Genomic DNA, 21,711 nt, shown 5'->3' with positions numbered 1-21,711 from the left:
TATTTTTTGTTTTTGCAGATGATACTTTTATACAGGAAAGTGGAGAAGTTTAATCAGGCTTTAGTGACCATGCCTTAAGTTATAATATTTAATTAATTAGTAAAGCCAGTGAGAAGTAATGTGGCCCTGGGAACTGGACTAGCAGATAAAGTTCAGAACAAAGAAGCTATGTGACCTTTGGCGTTACTCCACTTTTTTTTACTTGTGCGTCTACTTCCTTTCCCACCCATTCTTTGTCAGCCTTGTCTCTTCAGACTGTAAACTTTCTGGGGTAGTGCCCCCTTCTACACACTGTGTGTATTACACAATTAACACAATTAATTTAAACTGGCTACACGTGCAAAGTAACTATCACATGGACTCGATGATCTTCCGAGGTCCCTTCCAGCCCTAATGTCTATGAAACCATAAAAAGGCCCATCCAGCTATGAAGTTAGAGCAGGAAAATGTGCAATAACTGTATAGCTGGTTGTAGCAGGGTCCCCCTATCAACTGACAGGACACGAAGCTGCAGTTGTGTGCCAAGTCTGGGACTCCTGCAGTTGAGGGGATGCTGAGCCCCAGCAACACCCCACAGCTGCCAGGACATAGAGGCACATAGCTGCTGGGATTCTCCATCCCAACAGCACCCATGGGTCACTGCTGGAACCAAGAGTCTGCAAGAGCAGGACTCTTGGTTCCAGCGATCATGGGGCACTGCCATGACAGAGTTCCATCAACTAAGGGACTCACAGGTGCCAGTGCAGGGAAGGCGCCTGGGATGGCAATCCTGGGCTTCCCCTGTACCAGTAATAAGGATGTGATAGGATCTGATGCTGGATCTCACAATCAAGCCTCCTGCCGTGCACATAGGATCATGCATCTGATCCTATCACACCTTTACCTGAATGTCTAGTACAGCAGTTCTGAACCTGTTTCAGTCGCCGTACCCCTTGGTCTCAGAGTGAGACTTCACATAACCCCTTTCAGTGGGAAATTAATTTTTTTAGGCCCTTCGACCTGTGTTACACAATGTAGGAAATACATCTCACATACCTCCTGATGAGGCTTCATGTACCCCCTGGAGGTACATGTACCCTCAGTTCAGAACTGCTGGTGTAGAAGGACCCTTAGAAGCACAATAGGCCCTGAACTCAGGAAGAGCCTCGAGCACTATTATAATATGTATTAATCATCATCCTAGATGTACACAGGCAGGGCATGGATTTGTATTTTGCTTTTCATAAAATCAATAACATATTAGATGTAAAAGTAAGAACACGATACAAGTTTCTGTAAAAGGAAGAATATAGGTTTCATTTACTTACCTTGATAGTAGTAATTTACCCTGAAGTTTCAAATCTGCAGCACAATCATCTGATTGACAATTCCTCTCAAAAACAGTCTGTAAAAAACAGAGAAGAGAGATATCACAGTACCAAAAGTAGACAAGAGTAAACTTCAAGAGATTCAGAGACAGCCAAATCTCATTTTTATCTGAACTTTTCGCATGCTGATAAAACAGAGCGGAAAGCTCCCCAGAAACAGACACCCTCAAGCCTTTTCCTTTTGGCCAGGTCAGAATTACCTCTTGCACAATATTTTTGACAGTCCTGTTTCTGGTTCCAACATGTGCATATAAAAAATGAAAGATAAATGTGGAAAATGCAAGCTCTGGAGAACATTTGGGCTTGTGTAGAATTTAAAGCAGCAGAGAGATTTGAAACAAGAAGGAAATATTAATCAAAACTCTTCATGCATCTGTAACTGAAGTAAGATTTTTCCTTTTCCTTGTAATATTATTTATATTAAGAAAACATATCATTCCTATACACAAGGAAAGCTATTGGAACTGTCAAATTACTGACAAAACATTCTACTAAGACTTCCAGAATAATATAACTACTGTCCAACCTAACGAACTATTGTACAATCCAGTGGTAGTTGACAATGCATGCGGTAAAATAAAATTTATCAGTGAAATCAACAACAGAAAAAAAACCCACAATCATTGACTGCTCACCGTGCCTAGGCGCGACAAGTTTTACTAGTGGTGGCAGTGATATCCTTCCACAAAATAAAGGCAAAGGAGGCAGGTAGAAGAGGGTACATAGTTTTGAATTTCAGATTCCCTTACATATGGCCATGCTGATCTCTGCAGCAATTCAGATGTGAGACGCAATGGTAGGTAAGACAGGAGCCTGCCCATGGTACCTGGGTCTATCAAGCCTGAATCCTGTTAAGAGACTCCCAGAGGAATGTGGTCACAGTCTTAAACAGGTGGAAAGAATAGAGACCATTGCCCAATTGTATAGACTATCAGGCTATTTAAGGAAGAGGCTGAAAAACGACTTTAAAAGGACTAAAAACACCAGTGAGGTCCTCATCTTACCTGGATGATGCATACAAAGCACAGAGCCTGTTCTCATTCTGACTGACTCTTCAAGTGTCTTGAGCAGGAGCGAGGTCAAATTACTAACTGTTGCTCTAAGGCAGTGGTGTTCAGCCTATTCAGTCCTGTGGGCTGGATCAGTGGTGCAGGGCTTGTCTGCACGACGGCAGGCTGGAAACAACTCAAGGTTGGTTTGTGTGCACACTCTGGCACACTAGCCTGGCTCTATACGGATGGATCTAAGTGCTCACTGGCCCAACTGCACATCCAGATCCAGCCACACACAGGCCCGACCAGGCACCAGCATGGTCCAGTGCACAGGACTGTCATCTAGTCAATGAGGCTCTCTACAGATCCAAAAAGTTGGTAGCAGGGGATAGGGAATTAATGCTATCACTGCTCCCCATCTGACAAATTTCTGGACCTGTGGGGAGACCCACAAACCAGATAGCATGGCTCCATGGGCAGGCTGGCCCAGTTCTAGAAAGAAAAAAGTGGTGAGCAGTTCAAGGGACCATCTGTTGTGTTCATTTTCCTTTTCCCTTTCCTATTTTTTTGTTTTCTCAAAACTTTACACATGGGAAAACTCATAAAGAACTCAGCTTCAAGAGGTAAGCTTCTTTTTCTTTGCCATGGAGGACAACTGTCCTGCCTGGATGAGAAGGATCCCATTCTTGAGATAAAATAATTTTGAGAGATGTCACTCACTTTAATATAAGTACATTTGAGAGAAATGACCCTTTAATCTCCATGGTCAGAATTTCTGGGCTAAATGCTGTGGTACATACTTACAAAAGCTATGCTTTTAGCTCTTAAGAAAAAGGTGATATAAACAGTAATAATCTTCCCAATCAACATTTGATTAAAAGAATGCTCTTCTTAGCACTAAACTGGATAGAGGTCAGTCCCATACTATATGTGAAAGGATGACTTGGGGATTAGTGCTAACAACACAAGCACACACATAGGTAAAGGTCTTCAAACCCCTTTTGCTCTTACTGAGTTTTTATCCCAGGCACATCATTATGTTAACTGATAGCGTTAGGTTTCCAGGTCCACATTTAGCCACCTGAATAAGGGACCTGATTTTCAAAGGCACTGAGAACCTAACAGCATTCCTTGCAGTCTCAGACCAGCAGAGGCTCCATAAGCCTGAAGAAGGGTGACTGCACCCAAAAGCTTGCAAAGAACTTTTTTTCCAACTACTCACTTGGTCTAATAAAAGATATCACATCTACCCAAAGAAGCTTGCCTGCCTACTGTGTGATCAGCAGTTTTGAAAATCAGGCCACAAGTTCAAATACCTAATTGTCGATTCAGGAAGCTCAGCCTCGATTTTTTTTAAACCTTGGATGAAATTTTCAAATTGTGCTGAAAATGAAGCTGTGAGATAGACATGCCTGTTGATTATTAGGTGAAGAGACTGTTCTGGAACCTACCCTGACACCCTCCACTTCACTGCACTGTTCACAGTACTTGCCTATTAAACTACATAGCCCAAAGCCAAGTACACAAAAGACTGAATTCAGCTCCATCCAGAAAAGCACTTAATGTTCTGAAAATCCTTTCCTAGATTTAATTACATGCATTGGCTAAAATAAGAGCAAATTATTTATTATTTACAGAATCTCTATAGTGAATATGGGAGCAAAAGCAACACGGGGGAGTGAAGTCCATATCGCCTGTAAAGGTGCAGAAGGATACTGACCATTGAAAGATACTAAAACAAAACAGCTGTATCAATACAGTATGGTACAGAACAGGAGGGTCTGAAATCAGCTAGGAAGCTCTTCTGCCTGTGTTCCCATGAAGTACTACATTTGCACACAAAGAAAACAACTGTATATTTACAACACATTAGTAAAGCACATGGAAACAGAAGCTGGCCAGCAATTATTATTTTATTAAACCTGAATAAAATTACTTGAGGAATTAAACTACTCTAACCAGGTGAAACACAGAAGAATAAATCTGCTTTACCAATTGAGAAGCTCTGTAATACAGGTTCAGTAATTATACACTGATATTTATAGTGTCAGGTAAGATCCAATTTAATGTTTTTCTCCTTCCTATAAAACCTGGTTTTGAATGTCAGTTCGGTCCTCCTACCTGTCCTTTTTACCAGGTTATAGCAGGCATGGCATCCTATAAACATGGGCACAGTCACCAAAACAAAGATAGAATACTGGGCAAATAGGAGAAAGAGAAGAGAAAAAAACTTTAAGGAAGCGGGGTGTCAGGGGAATAGATCAGTAAAAAAAACCCCTTTCATCTAGCTATTGGAAACTCCAAGTACAAATTAACAAGCATAAATGTATCCACTGCCCATCCCTAAAGATGTGAAATGGCATAGATATAAAGTTGGCAGAATGCTGGGTAAAGTGGCACCTTAGAGATTAACTAGTTCAGAAAGGCATACTCTTTAGGATATAGTCTACATCATCACATCTCCAACTAAAACTTATTCACCTCTGAACCAGACACCCCTGTTGAGAATCATGGGTCTTAAGTCCATGAGTTCTCAACCTAAGAGGAATAAAGATGTGCAACAGGGTCTTGAGTATCCTGCCTTTTGCGCTGTTAACAAATTAAGAATTGCAGAGCTATCTACCATTGCATGAGAATAAGCTTAGCAAAATTAAGATGCCATGTATTAAAGTCAATACAAATGGTCTCTCTAATATTATTCAAGATAGCTCATTATAAACATTTCAGAGTTACAAATCAGCCTCACACCTACTGTTCAAATTCAGATCTGACCTGTTTCTGGAAGTGTAACACTTTCCTTTATTAAGAAAAAGAAAAGTAAATTCAGTCCTGGCCTGATCCAGTATGGACTCAGGGTAGGGTCTGTATTTGCTTCACTGGCATGAACAGTACCCACTCATGGCCAGTTCAGGATTGATTCTAATAGTTGACCCCAGAATCACAACTATAGTACAAAGAAAGACAATTGAGAGGTGGGTGGTATTAACTGCTTTAGGGAAAATATTTTTAATTAAACAATGAGAGAAGGACACCTCCTGGAATGAACTGAAACGCTGATGCAGCTCTCTGGAAGAACAAAAGTGGGACAATGATTTGGAGCCTATCCCAGAGAGGAAAAATAGTCAAGCAGTTAGGACTTTAGTCTGGAACTCAGGAGACCCCTACTCTACCAAGCCTATACAAGTCACAGTGTCTGTCTGTGTCTCAATTTCTACTGCGTAAAATGGGGAAAAGAGCACTTCCCCCTATGTTATAAGACCATTTGTGAGAAGAAATGCACAAAATAGAGAACACAGCAATTAAGGCTGTGTGAAGCTTTGGTCCCTGATTCAATTCAGCGCAGATTCAGTCCAATTCGGTGGCCAAATCTCCAATTCAAATTGAATCAGGAGGCACCTGAATCTCTCTGAATCGAAACGGAACCCTCCAAATTGATTTGGAGAGATTCAGAAAGATTTGATGATTCGGATATAGACACAGCTTTAAATGTTTTTTCTACATAGCTCGAGGTACCAGGCGTGGCTCGTGAACGCTGTGATGCTGTGGCGGATGGAGTGTCCCACAGGAGCGTGGGGGAGCCCCCCCATGTGCTCAGCAGTGAACCCAGAAGTGGACTGGAAGTACTTCCAGTCCATTTCTAGGTCCACCAGGGAGCATGCAGGAGGCCACCCCCCCATGCCTCCCCCAGCTTGGCAACTGGTGCCTCCTGAGTCAGGGGGGCACCTGGGGTCTTCCATGGCCAATCACTGAGCCAGAGGGTGGGGGGACCCCCCCATGCACTCCCCAGTGGACCTGGAAGTGGACTGGCACTTCCAGGTTCACTGCCAAGCATGTGGGAGCACCCCCACACACTCCTGAGGGACACTCCATCCACTTCAGGATCACAGAGCTGTGCCTGGTACCTCGAGCTACATAGAAAAAATATTTAAAGCTGTGGCACTGAATCTTCAGATTCGGATTCGGCTGAATCAAATCAGGGGCAGTGATCCAAATCAAGAAATCAAATCACTGTCCCTGATCTGGACCGAATCCGCATCGAATACAGCTCATTTCGTACACCCCACACATAACAGTAATGCTGGCCATAAGAACACCTAAGATAGACAGGTGCAAGACATAATCCAGTCTTCAGCCCTTAAACAATTTTCTTCATTGGTGAAAGAGTTGCCAAATAATTGACAAAAAATACTCAGATCCAACTCTCCTTACTAAGGAGCTCCAGAACAGCAGAGATGAAGGAGGACAACTAATTAATAAATCACTTTAAGGATACTGTATAATATAATACTATAATATAATATTACAGTATTGCCATTGTTTTCTCAGCACTACAGAATTATTCCTGTTTGATAAGAAAAACATATAATGTAAAAAAAGAAGCAAATGCCCTCCAATCCAGCTCAAGACAAATCTCCACTGGCTTGTACTAGACCCACTGTCTACCTAGATTTATTTATGTTTAATTTTGTTACTGGTTTTCTAAATATAAATACTGGGGGTGGGATTACAAAGTTCCCAAACTTTATAAAAGAGGGGCTTCTTATTATCAAGAAGAAAGCCGGGTAGATTTGCAACTCACATGCTAACTGATTAGAGAGAGAGAGAGATACACATACACACACACATATATATATACACACATATATGTATGTATGTATGTATGTGTATCATGAGTTTTTGTGAGCTGGAAATTACTTCATCAGATGCTGTGAAAGGATATGCATAGACCAATGTATAAAATGGAGACATTGTGGGAAAATACACAGTTTTGGCATGAATAAGTTCGTAGCCTAAGGTGGTGTAACTAATAGCAGGGGATTATATTACACCATTTAAAACAGACAGGGAACTAATATATCACAAATTAATTTCAAATATTGTTTAAAGGATGCATCAAATATGCTGCTGGTCATAATTTCTCACTCTGTCAACATGTATTTATACAACATGTACAATAATAAATGTTACATTGCAAACCACTTTAGATAGGCTAAATTAGGGGCTCTCAATTGGGGGTACTTTCGAAGGTCCCAAGGGGTACATGGCAGCGGTGCAGAGAAGCTGCCGGCACTTTGAGTTTTGCCAGCCTCACTTCTGACCCAACCCCTACACCTGCTTGAGGACCAGCTGCCAGAGGACCCCCCACTCGTCAACTGGCCGCCAGGGGACTCCCCATTTCTCAACCAGCCCCTGGGGGTACACCGACCAAAAAAGGTTGAAAACCCCTGGGCTAAATCAAGTGAAATTCTACATGGGGTTAGCTTATTCTAAGTAGCAAGCCTTTTTTCCCCATGTAGAGATAGGGGTTGAAGTAACAGTGGACTCAAGGCACTGACAAAGAAAAGGCAAGCAGCAAGGAAGCTAAAGAAAAGTCAACCTTTGGATGGAAGGCTCCTAATGTTCACAATGAAAAATATAATTTGCTTCTCCTTTCTACGTTGATACGTAAGTTTTATATCTGAGAAAATGAAATAGCTGACCATCTCCAGCCTATGCAGCTGGGATCTTCCCCACTGAGACAGCTATCAACTGATGATTCTACAAATTACCTAGATTTACATCAACAGATGCACACATAAACCCAACATTACTGCTTTTATTATCATGAATTATATAACACAAGAGGAAACATAGCTTCATATAGACCACTGATTCTTAACCAGGATGCTATGGCATCCTGAGACACCTTGAGATCCTGTCAAGGGTATTATGGGGTCCCATGTAATTCTGGCACTATTAGGTGTCCAAATAAGATTTCTAACAGGAATCTATAATGTTAAAAACATATAGATCTGTTGTGATTATTGTGAGTTCTTTGCAACACAAGAATTGCTTTATTATTTTTCTGTAGTAAAAAAAGTGAAAATTAAGAGCTGGCATTTTTTAGGGGTGCCTTCAAGTCAAAAGAGGGGTACCTTGAGTCTAAGAAGGTTGAGGACCACTGATACAGAGAGAATGTACAAGTCATTGTGTAGTCCAATGTTAGCATCCCTTGAATCAATCAGTCCCTCAGGCCAACTTAATTAATTTTTATTCCAATTTACTAAATTATAGTCTCTTTGCTTTTGAAAAATGTCCAATACAAATTTTATGAAAAGTCTCATGCTTGCATCCTTTTTCAAGGGCAATTTCCAATTAAAGTGCATTTGCTGAGACCCATCTGAAATTACAGTTTTTAACTACATTATGATTTCGCTCCAGGGCAATTAGGGATACAATTGAATTCAATAGTCAGTGCTATATAAATGCACCTCAATTGCTTTGTTCTGTTTTGTTTTTTGAACAAATATTTTGTAGTGCCTAGAGCTAAGGTTAACTTTTTTTTAAGATAAAGGTGGATGAAAGAATGAATAAATACATTTTATACAAGGTAGTTATCTATGCATTCTTTCAATGTCATCTAAGCACAAACATAACAAGGGACCAGGCTGTTCTCTCATATGGAAAAAATGATTTCTAAGACAGAAAACCCTACAAGGTTTCTCACAGTATTATGCCATCAAGATGACATAGCTTTTCTGTGCTAGTAGTTGCTCGTGAAACCTCTTTTCAAGGTAGCTCCATAGAGCAGTGGGATGCCAAACAAAAGTTTATATAGTTTGAAGTTGTCTTAAAATATAGGGTTCAGAGACCAATGGTTTTCTCAGACCATAGTGGTGGGATATAGGGACAGAGGATTATGGGGCACCATTTCTACTTGGCCACAGAGAGAGCCATGTACTGAAAAGTCTTTTATGTCCAGGGATATCAGGGCCATGAAAAATAAACCTAACTCCCAGTAGAAGTAACCACTCAAGCTTACTGATGTGATCTAATAACTTACATATGGGTTAATATATACATATAGTCTAAATTCTACAGACCCTTGTCATGACTTGCGGTGCCTCAAATAGTTCTAGCACAGGGGTGGGCAATTATTTTGGGCAGAGGGTCGCCTACTAAGTTCCAGAAAGCCATGGAGGGCTGCATAACAGGCAGCCCAGGGCAGATTATTATTAATATCTACATTTTTTAGGGGCCCCACAAGCCAGATAGAATGGCCTGGCAGGCCTCATCTGGCCCCGGGCCGCATTTTGCCCACCCCTGTTCTAGCAGAACTCAAATGGATTGCTCAAAGATGGAGGTTCGAACCTCTGTCTCTCACTCTGCCTTCAGGCACAACTCCCGCCCACAACACCAACTACACTTCCAAAGTCCTGATTTCCTTACATGCTTATTCATAAAATTAGCCAGATGTACTGTATAGCAAAATGACAATTTTTGATACCATTTTAAAATGACCATTGTAAAACTGCAGGTTAGTATCTAATCACAGAATCACAATGTTTATAGTCAGGATTTATGAAGATCCCAAGTCACACTAGGCACAGCTACACGAGATGTTGACTGCAGAATTGACTAATTAGCTCTGTAGTAAACATCTTGGCATCTATGCTTGCAAGGCAATTAGGCTGGAGTAAACTAATTAACATGTAGATGCTTATACGGCTGGCTGGGGCAGAAGAGTGCTTCAGTGCAGGGGCTGACCGGTGGCTACCCCTGCACTAGCACACCCTTGCACCCCAGCCAGACTCTCCATACCACAATGAGTCAGGAGGAACAGCCCTGGTCTGGTAGGCTGACCCCCCATAGCCCCCTGCCAGCCGGCGCTGCTCCAACCCAGCTCAACGTGCTGTGGTCCCTGGTACACATTCAAATGGCATGCCCAGAAGCAATAAACTCCGGAGTAATAAACTCCAAAGTTTATTGTTTCACATTAATTGCCCATGTAGACATGCTCTGTCTATCTGAATACTACACAAAACAAGCACAAATATTAGTCATATATGCTTTATTTGATCTCAGTTTCAACAGTGATTAGTGATTGGGTACGTGACAGCTTTTGAATAATCAAATTCAAATGTGTGAAAGGGGCCTGAATTTTTTAAAGTACTGAACACATGCCCTCTAAGAATCTGTATCATTTAATGTACCTTGGGTTGGATCACCAAAAGATAACACCCAAAATCACTGGTTCCTTTGGGGAAAAAAGCCTCTTTATTGGATTCAGATTGATATTCATCTGTCAACTATCCTGCTTAGTTTTCAAAAGTGATTTTTATTTGAGAACTTACAAAAAAATTCTGAATAAAAACTAGTAAATAATGATATTCTTATAAAAATATATAATTTTTTAAAGATATATTGCTATTCCAAGAGGCTCTTCAGTCAGGTTTTTCTCACAGAAATGCCATGCTAGATGTAAAACTCAGTTCATCTTACTTGCTAAAAATACACTAGCTATCACACCCCCGCCCCAAATCTTGCCGTGTGGAATTCTCCCTGTGATCACAGTATAGCCCTCAATAAAGAAAAGCTGGCTCTGTCAGTTTTGATTCAACCACAACGCAAAGTTTGATTTCTTCCACACTGTCATACCCCCGCCCCAAATCATTTATTACTTTGACTAAGAGACCAACATCTGGAAGGCACATGGGAAGAGACCATTGATCTAGTTTCCCTCCCCAAATACAAATTACAGAAGGAAACAACTCAAGGACATTCTCAAAATATTTGTCTTTCTGTGTTTTGTAATCTCTACATCTAGGTATTTTAATATTGATCTGACATTGTGCCCCTAAGGTAGGATCTGACGTTCTCTGTTATATTCATTGTAAAAGATTCACATAGTTTAGCCTAATAGATTTAATTTTCAGCCACACTGTAGGCATGAAGGTTTTCTGCTATACAGCTAATTTTTATAATATATTTGAAAGGGTATGATATTTAGCTGCATGTGGGATGGTTCTTCAGTGCATTTTACTCTTCCACCTCCCTCAAAAAGGTCCTGGCTTTAATTCAACTCTTTTTTTAAATAACTTTTCAAAATGAAATATGCCTTTATATATACTGCATATCCTTAAATGCAAGGGGGTATAGACACATGCAAGAACCAAGTCAAAACACAGATTTATGAGCAGTAAAGATCCTGAAACTTGAGGGTCTTCCCTTGCTCCCATCTAGAAAATGGCAAAAGTGCTCTTTTGAATTGGACTGGAAGAAAACAGGATTCCCAGAATTTTGTGGTTGTGCTTACACTTAACCCTTTTTGAAAAAAGGCCCCATTACTGCCAATACCAAGGTAGCAAGGCCAAGGCAACCAACAGTGAGGACCAGCTATTATTAGAGGGGGCCGGGTTTGGGGTACCATGAAGGAGATGGATGGTGCTGCTTCCCTCGATGGTGCTGCTTCCCTCACAGGTGAAGTACAGACCAGTCCAAGGGATGGGATTAAAGCCGACTGATATCACCTTGTTGCCTTCCCCACTCTGGTCTGCTTTGTAAATTTACACAAATCCCCAACATAATTTAGACACTTCTAGGGATCCAAGTCACAACAGTCTTAGTGGGTCTCCCAACAGACTGCAGTATTCCCTCCTGCAGCATCATCCTAAAGATGCCCTACCTACTGTCAAAGTCTTGACCCCTCTAAGGCTAATGGGACAGGGATTCAGAGATGTCTGAGAGGATGGACTTAAGATGTCTTCTGCATTGCCTCTGCAGAGATGATCCTTCCCAGACAGTACCAGACTTTTTTGGGTCTCTTCACATCGCTTGGTCCAGCAAAGGCACCAGAACAAAGGTGAGGATCTCACACCATGCTGTCTAAACTTGCTCAAAGCTGCTCTGCGTGGCATGATAGTTAGACACCACATTTCTCTACCATTCTAATAAGGATTAAAACCAAGTCCAACCTGATTCCTTTGGGCTATCTTTTGCCCCTTTTTCCAGCGAAGGACAGGCTTGAGAGCAGGAAGCTCTTTCTCCTCCTTTCCCACCATATGTTCCCCAAGGCTGTAGGCTGCTTCAAACACAATTGGAGATATCACATCTTTGACTCTTCTCTGAAAAAGAAAATGAACAAAAGATTTATCTGTGAGAATCTCAATTAAGTGGAAACATCTATGTATATAGTAAGAAAGAATGTGACAGGTAAGGATTTTTTGGGGGTGGTATATTTTAGTTGACTAACTGTATAGTTGGGAGGGCCACAGGCAAACTTTCAGATACCATGGTACCTCTCCTCAGGTCTCTAAGACCCACAAAAATTCTTGCCTCCTTCCTGGGCTGTTACATCTGCAACATCACCCCACAACTAGTAAGAAAGAGATCAGTACAAGCATCTAGATCAGACAGGCAATTATTTTGGGTGTAGGGCCGCTTATTGAGTTTCGGCAAGCCATCGAGGGCCGCATGACAGGCAGCCCAGGGCAGATAAATGTTCACTTTTTAAATTTGTAGGGGCCCAGGGGGCTGGATAGAATGGCCTGGCGGGCTGCATCCAGTCCCCAGGCCACATTTTGCCCATCCCTGATCTAAAGCAAGATGACATTCAAAAGATAAATCTTGTTACAATACAATTCAATCTAGAGTTGTATAAGCAGAGAAACTTTAAACACTCCAGATTTTCATAGACAAATATTTCTTTTCAGTGTGTATTTATTTAAAACATTTTATATGAATGTGATGTATATGAAATTGCTTAGAAAGTTTTGGAAAAGGCCAAGCCACCAATCCTGAGTCCATTAGAATGAAGTCTTTTCTGAATGTAGCCCATCAGTCATAACAAACCATACAGGCATAAAATGTAATTTGAATTCAGCGCTCTTGGGCTGAAGGTCCAGTGAGCTAGACCAAGTATTCTGAATAGCCTATTTGATATCTGTTTTAAGGCAGATACCTACACTGTGCAAATATCTAACTAGAATTCAGACACCTCCAAAAATTATATTGAGTTAAGGTTTTAGCCAACTTGCAAATTATCAGCTCAGATATACAGACATCGGGAACATGGGCAAATGCCATTCACATAGCCTGCTCCATTTTATACCCAGGCTTCCAATGGTCAGTATCTACAGTGGTCAGTCTATCTGCAAACACCGCACCCCCTAACAGTCAGGCTACTGCAACCCAAGCTTAGACTGTCAGCTATTTAGGGTAGACGGTATTTATTCACATTTTAGCAAAGCATATTGAACACTTCTAGTCCCAGACTGCACATAAGCATTAAATAATAGCAGAGCCAAAACTTCTACCCGATAATGCAGTTCAAGAGATACACATTATGTAATATTTCTTTAAATAAAGATTGCAAGAGTGTTCAGGAACACTGTATATATACAGATAAGAAAACCAAATAAGATTATCAGGAACCCTATTATATCTCCAGTACAATAGATTTTTAGCTAACTGAGCAGCCTTAAATCAAATTTATGCATAATGTAAACTCACAGTAATTAATAATACAGGCAGAGAGAGAAACACAAACATACAGCTTGTCCAGCATTAATTTGCATAGTAAATTAATAGTTAATGGTTAATCATTTCTAAACACTAACATGATCTTTTTGCACCCAAACCAACATCCTTTGAAGTCCATAGAAAAGTTTCCTTGGCTGCTGAGTGCGCCTTCCTGGTCACTGACATTTCTTTCTGCTTTATTTCAGTGATGAAACTGTGACTTCCAGCAGCCAGATTAATTACATGTGTGCATATTTTCTCACCATCCTCCTGGGGGAATATATTTCATATGCCCACTTGTCTTTAATTAAAGATGAAAATGTGGATCCTACCCACCTATTAATTATACCATATGCTTTGTCCTTTCTACTTAACAGGCTTATAGACTATGAACACCAAGCAGTTGTTCTACAGGACATTAACAACAAAATGAGCACACAATTCTGTCTTCAGATACTACATGTGCTTTTCCAGAACATTACCACATGGTAATGAAATTAAAATTTTACTTAAGCACAACAGAAGATGCACTATTTTTGGGTTCAAATTCACCCAGACCTTCCAGTTCCCTTTAGAGAGTATTTCAATCAAATGATGATAGCCATTGTCATTAAACACAAAGCACTTCTGATTGAGGAATTACATAAAAAGCTAGATTAGAGGAAAGTATTTAAAAACGTTTTATGCCAAACAACTTTATTTTTGTTACTTTTTAAATCACACACAATGATTTATAACAGCAAACAGTATCATAAGCAGTTTCATGGCTTTATTACTCTTTATCATAACACATCCAGGTTAAGAAAGTATCAAAGGCAAGAGAGATTTTGGCAACTTGAAAAGCATGTCTGACAACTAATAGCATACGTTACAACTGAACTACTCCTAAAAGTTTTAGTGGACGTCCAAACCACTGCAATATAGAGGGGTTAAAAAATCAAGGAAAATAATTGGGCAACCCACGATCTGGGGCGCAATTCTAACAAACAGCAATGCTACTTGCACAAATAGCACACGCAAACAAATATACACAATATAATATGCAGAAGCGTAGTGTTAAATTGTAAGTTATTTGGTTCAAGGATCAAATCTTCCTTGCACATATATGCAGTATTTTGTTTGACATGGCCCTGGTCTCTGGTTAACTATTACTGCTACTATATTTCTCTACTTATTTAGATAGGAGTAAACTAATATTTAATGTTCTACTCAAAAAGTACTTTAAAAATCTCAAGAACATCATTAGTCATACTGCAAGCTAGGAGCATCTAAGACAGACAAGCAAACTGATTTGCCCTCAACTACAACAGGACAAAGCCAAGCTGTTTCAACATTTGTCTAGAAAAAACATTAGGGGGAGATTCATCAATCCTAAGATAACAACGATCTAGTGATCAGGGCATTTGTTAGGGTTGTGGGAGGCCCAGGTTCAACACTTTGACCATAAACTTTATTCTGGACTTAAGAAACTAATCTGATAACGTATTCACTGAAATAGCTACTGTTCAACAAAAAGTTTTGATTTCTATAAATCAGCGTTTTCCAACAAAATATACTTCCTTCAAAACAGTCTTGGACAGCTGTATTTCTCCACACCAGGTTTTGCTTTCCTGCAAGCTATGCTGCTTCATAGGTGGACATAATGGATCTGGATTAGGGCCCAGACACACGCTATATTTAGGACATGATTACGATGTTAATTGTGCCATAACCATAACCCAGCCACACATTAAAGCCAATTTAGCAAACAAATAACAAAGCTATTCTACATGTGACGTGTAACACCTCTGTGGCTCATTGAATGTGTGGCATGTCACCCATAACAGAGCATAGGGCTTTGTCACTCAGCTGAGCATAAGGATCTGGTGTGGGGCAGCTCCAGGATCCACAACACAGCCATCCTCTACCTGATCAGTGGGATTGGCCTGGGGGCAGCACCAGGGGGAGATGGGCAGCAGTGCTGTGAGTCTGACATCAGGGAGCACCTCCGTTCATTGTGCCTCAGACCTCTAAAAAGCACGTGTGCAGCTGGGGCTGCAGCTGCATGTCTGATTTTTTAAGCTCCTGGGGCAACCGCGGAAGTAGGATCTGGGGGCTAGAATGCCTAAACTCCAGCTGCGGGCACTGCTTCATGGTGTGGAGCATGAGCAGCAGGGGAGCCAGGAGCTCCCAGCTGCCCGTGCCTCACATCACAGGTCCTGATGCATGTGGAGCTTTAAACAATATGTTTGCAGCTGGGCTACAGCCATGTTTTTTAGGAGTCCCAGGTGCTCAGATCCAGACAGTTGGGAGAGGCTTCCTGGTTTCTGGCTCCCAGTGCCTAGGGAACTTTAAAGAACTAGCTTTAAACTCCATACCAGTAGCTCTGGTTGGGTTGCTGGAGTACAGGGGGAATACAGGCTCCTGTTGGAGTGTAAAGTCCCCAGGGGGAAAAGCCCTTTCTCTCCTTCACTCCTGCCAGGAACCTCTGCTTCTCAATGCCCAGCAGCCCAGCTATGGCTATCAGATATGGGGGTTTTGGCAACCAGCTGATTGGGTTTTTTGAAGCATTTGAGACATTCTAGGAATGTAACAGTCGTTTTACAAAACCAACACCTTTCCAAAATTCATCCTAACAAAGAGCAGGCTGCTTCTTCTACACCCAAAATATTTACCACAGGGAAATATAAAAATGATGAGATAATAAAGACCCTTGAAATGGGCAGTAGCATATACCTATATTTTCTGGTTTAACAGAAAAACTCTACTGTAACTCCTCTCTTACCAACCCAACTTTATTAATGAAAAGCTCTTTGGATTCAGTATAGCATTTGAAAGACTGGGGGGGGGGGGGTAAGAGACTGGAAGTTAATTACAGCTTGGTACTCATATTTTGCCACTGTGACTGTGAACACATGACTTTTGATTTCAGCACTCTCTCCAGTAGCTGTAATGCAATTAATAAATTTATAGAAGCTTACTCTCCTAGGTGCCAGATAGAGATATGAGAGATTATATTTTTCTGAAACTTTCACACATCATGACGGTATAAAGGTACAGGGCTCCATTTCCCACTGAAACACAGCCTTTTCTAGTGTTCACATCCTTCTTCAAACTGAAATCACTGGCATAAAAAAATATACATATATCAAGACCCCAGACAAATCTGCATGAAATGGGTCAAAGATTTATTTTAGAGGACAGGATTTATATGCTCACAATCAGATAATTCATTGTGAGTAGCTGTGAAGGAGGACTGCATTTAATTCCAATTTCTTTTTGCTCATTTCCAGGGTACAGTCAGGGGACTGTATATATAACCAATCAGTCATCATATCTAATCCATACTTTGCTAAATCCACAAGGTGAAAGTTTTCAGTAGCAGCTTCAGAGAGCGCCAAATTCCACTTTTAATTATGGCCTCTGGATTGAGGTCTATATTTAGAGTTACATAACCTTGATCTATCTAAACTGGGACTCCTGGAAAAATGAAGAGTAACAAAATTTTGGGTTAATACTGCCTTCATTTTCATTATTACTCTGGGAAAATATATTCACCGTTAGAAGCACTGCTATTTCTGCCTATTGTTTCTCTTCCTTCCTTCTATCTTTTCCCAATTTTTCTTCCCTTTCCTCGCCTTGTGATTTTCCTCTCTTCCTTGTGAACTTCTCTACTTACAGAAACACTCCCTCAGTTAGCTCCAGTTCCTCCCAAACCAGTAGATGCCACTGACTTCAAGTGGAATTTTTAGGTGCTCTGTACTTCTGAGAATTGAGCCTTTTTATTTAGCTTTCTAAATATGGACACAGGAGTTTAACTTCACAACACTCAGTTATGAAATTTCCAGCCTAAATTTATTTATTTTAAATATTTTAAGCAAGTACCTATCCCTGAGCTTAACATTTGCAAACTAAAACTTTCCATCCAAATATAATAAATAATGTAGTGACATAATGGGAGAATACACAAAGCTATCTTGTTAATCTGCACCCACCACAGTAATAAACCATGACTAACCCACATGTAACCACTAAGCCTTAAACTCTTTCCCTACCCATATACAAACCTCTTCAGGCCAAAGTTCCACCACTTTGGAGGGTTTATGCAAATAAAACACTACTCTTTGCATATTTTTAGGAATATGCAGTATCACACACACATATATAAATGAGACTGTTCTGTATAAGTGAGAAATAAAAGTATTCTCCTGAATTCTGCTGCCTCATCCTCAAATTACTTTTTCCTATTGCCTTGGTCAAGCCCCCACCATACAGAAAGAACATTTTGGACCTTGGCCTCTTCCCCTTGCAAAATTCAGTGAAACAAAGGGAATAGTTTGGTATGGGGAAAGTACCAATGCAACAAACTGGGTTTACAATAGAGGACAGGTTAAAGTTCACAGCAAAAGTTACTTCTCTTTCTTGCCCTTGGTTAAATGATAGGATGAAATGGCTAAATAACTCCTTGCATGATGCAATATTCCTTGTTGGCTTGTTCATGTGCGGTCCTCACAGTGTCAAGCCCCGTCACATCCCAACCATGACACTCATTCCCAGGAATCTACTTTGATCCCAAGAAAAAAATCTATGATTTCCAGTGAACTAAACTACCTCTTTTACCAAGTGAAGTCTTCCTGTCATCTCCACCTGATTTACCCCATGGGAGTCTGTGTAAAGGCACTCAAAGCCCCCAGTTCTCTCTCTCTAGTATTTTCTGCCTAGTGGAATCCTCAGCTGCAAGCTTCAACTATGCGATATCTGCAGTGCTCTGGCTGATGCTCTAGGCTCAGGAATACACCTCTGTATCCATCAGAGGACACCTGAAATTGAGTCTCTCCCATACAAACACAGAGCTGGTAACACCCCCCACACTTCACACTCCCCCAAAAAAGAAATAGATCCTTGGGAGTAATTAGTTGTTGAGAGATGACCCAGGGCTACTTTCCTCATGCACCTGCCTTTCTGCTCAGCCTGCTTCTGCAAGTGTGGCAGGAGTCCCCAGCTCCCTGCTACTGTGTGAATATGCCCATAACGCTTTCTGGAGCTTGGAACAGAGCAATCCCTGGAAGTTATTACTGGGCACAATTACACATGCACCAGATTGCGCAGTTGTTACTGCGCAGTCATTTTGACCATGTAGTAACTGATGTTACTGCACAGCCTGGATGACACATGGGTCTTTTCCCAAACAGTAGTGTCAGCATCACAGTTCGTCTCTGTACTCATAGCAACGAGCTATGGCAATGTAGCTTGTCACTACAGTGACATAGCATCTCATGTAGGCATGCCCGCTGGCAAGTTAAGGGGAAAAACTAGCTTTCTGTTTCATGGGTGAGGCAGAATTAAAAGCTTAATTGAATTGGCTTAAGCACATTTTCAATGTTCTCAGTTAATTTGTGTGTAATTAATAGCATCTGAAGGCAATCATGAGGTCTAGTGCTACAGTAATACTTGCTTCTGTTTTTTTCTAAGGTCTTATGAGCTAATTATTCAACTCGTACATAAATATTTCTTTGTTGCTATACTTCAAACATTACAGCTATTATGAAGAATCCTAACATTTAAAATAGGGAAATGAGTAATGAACTCATAGGGAATCACATCTTCGAAAGCTGCTTAGAGTTACTGTTTGAAAAAGCAAGATTTTTTTGTTCTTTTTCCCAGAATTATTCTGTCTCACAGCTGTTCCCATCACGCCAAGCATTCCTCACCTCAGAAGCAGAAATTGAGAAAAGCATTAGAGGAACAGAGAAGGATATACTAGCAAGTAAAACTAAAGGGTATGTGTATTACAGAATATACAATGGGATGTTTTCTGCTTTGGAAGAAAAATACATGGTTAAGAGAATTAGGAAATTCTGTGCTCAAATCTCAGTTGTGTTATAGACACCCTGTATGACTCTAGGTATATCATTTCAGCATTCTGCAGCATATTTTCCATCAGAAAATTGAGGATAATAATAATAATAATTACAATCCTGACTCCTACCAAAAACATAATGACTCGTTATTGTTATAATTTATGAAGCGTTAGCAATTATATATTCTTGAAGAATGATCAATAAAAACAAAAACTCATTGGGTCAAATACAACTTCCACATCCACCTTCACTGACATCAGTGGCATTATCATGAAAATGATTGGTTAGTCAGCGCATTCTGACTTTATTTTACAGTCCATTACTGAAAAGGTCATGACTAAACTATGACTGCAGGTGTTTTCAGTGTTCCATCTGTCATTTCTGTGAATATTGGGTCTCTCCAGTGCTTCAACCTTTTTTTTAACCTGTTCAAATTATTCATTCATTTTCTCCATTGTATCCCACTTGCCGAGGCCCAGCTGCTCTTTAAAAAAAAAAAAAGAATAATGTAATAAAAAAAGAGCTTTCCTTTTTCAGAGGCTTTAAAACTTCTTTTTCTTTTCTGAGGAATGTGCTTCTCAGACACACTCTTCTTGATTTTACTTACTGCAATGCACCTACACCAGAAATCTCCACTCGGGTACCTACAGTACTGGCCAGGCAAAGGTTCTGAGCCTCAGAGGAAAAGATAGTTCTAAATTTAGGAAAACTATAAAGGAAGAGGCTCTGGGAAGAATCATCAATGATAAGATAAATATTTATTTAAAACTTTCTTAAGAATCCATGTATTTAATATAGAATCAGAAGTCTTTTGAGATGAGAGGATTAAATTAAAATTTTCATTTGTAAATTTAATTGTGTAGTATACGTTTATTTCAGCTGACATTACCACATTTTATATGCTGCCAATAAAGATTCTCTCTGCGGTATTTCTTTGCTATTTAAAAATGCAGAATTACATAGTAATTATGTGTATAATTACCTCTCCCTCCAAATTGATGAAATACACAATCAACTTACACAATCCTAATAGTATAAAGACATTTCATTCTTGGCTCTTAGGTCATACTCTTTGATAATACATTTGTTACAAGTCCAGGATGTATAATGAAGAGAGCTCTGTTTGTCATTATAGTACGATATAGCAATCTTTAGCTTTCATATATTGTATGGCCATTCATATATTGTATGGCTTGCTCTCTCTCATCCCCTCCATATATCAATAGGTAAGTAGCTAAATAGTTACATAAGTAGGTAAATAGTTACAAACTACAAGTATATATACAACGAGTTACATACTACTATATGTACATATATATGTTTTATGCATTTTATCCACTATTTAATATAAAAATGCATAAACTATCCGTGATGCAGACTCTGGAACTCAGTATAAGCAGGTGATAACATATGAGGCTAGTAGAGGAGCAAGCATATAAACCCTGGATATTATATTCCATGTTGTTTAGTCCAGAGATGATAGGCTGTGTGCTGATGAGTGGGCACAACTGGCACCCAGGTCTGTTGCAAGACCTGTTGGGTTGGACACAGAGCAACACACCCTTAGGGCTAGGTGGCATGAGCAACTGCCTAGGGTGCCACAGTTAAGGGGAGCACCACACACACACACACACACGCACACCCTGCCCTGCCCTACCATTCATGCCAGGTGGGAGTCATTGCGGGGACTTAGGTGGCAACTAATCCAAGGGAATGGGCAGCAGGGCCTACCCTCCCCCTGAGAGCTGATTAGAGCTGGCCAGCTAGGGCAGTGGGACAAAAAGCCCTAGGCAGTGGCAGTGGCGGGTACTGCCAGGCAGCATGACAGGCTTGGAGGAGGGCACCAAGGGCCAGACCAAGGGCAAAGCAGCAGTGCCCAATAAAAAGGGCCCATTACTGACCTGTTAGGGCTGGAGGCTAAGCTGCAGTGCCCCACACCCCAGGCCACTGCAACCACTGCCAAGAGTGAGGGTAAAAGCAGCCAAGTGGTGCTGGGCACTGGCGCCCTGCTGCTGGAGTGGGGCTTCCTATGCAGACAGCCTTGTCTGCTATCTACCCACCTGCCCTTCCTGGCACCCAGTGCTGAACCCCCATCAACCCCCAGCCCTGCTGCCCAGCACCAGGCCAGCATCTTAGTGAGTGGACACATGCAGCTCTGCAATAGCCCACAGGGTCTCTTGCCAAGCACAGCTGATGAAGAACATGTGCCCACACATACACATGCCCCCCCCA

At 40.8% G+C, this 21,711-nt stretch overlaps 1 protein-coding gene across 1 annotated transcript in view; it reads right to left on the bottom strand.

The window, feature by feature from the left end:
• Positions 1 to 21,711, bottom strand: part of ITGA9 (integrin subunit alpha 9) — a 350,292-nt gene that overhangs the window by 157,879 nt on the left and 170,702 nt on the right. Inside the window, exons 16-17 of the mRNA XM_019534746.1 lie at positions 12,094 to 12,243; positions 1,308 to 1,384 (exon numbers count right to left, since the gene is read on the bottom strand). Of these exons, the coding sequence (XP_019390291.1) occupies positions 1,308 to 1,384; positions 12,094 to 12,243 (227 nt within the window). The remainder of the gene's footprint in view (positions 1 to 1,307; positions 1,385 to 12,093; positions 12,244 to 21,711) is intronic.

This window comes from Crocodylus porosus, unplaced genomic scaffold, assembly GCF_001723895.1.
Source record: "Crocodylus porosus isolate Cpor-Errol unplaced genomic scaffold, CroPor_comp1, whole genome shotgun sequence".
NCBI classification, from domain to species: Eukaryota; Metazoa; Chordata; order Crocodylia; family Crocodylidae; genus Crocodylus; species Crocodylus porosus.
This window is presented reverse-complemented; position numbering and strand designations above follow the sequence as displayed.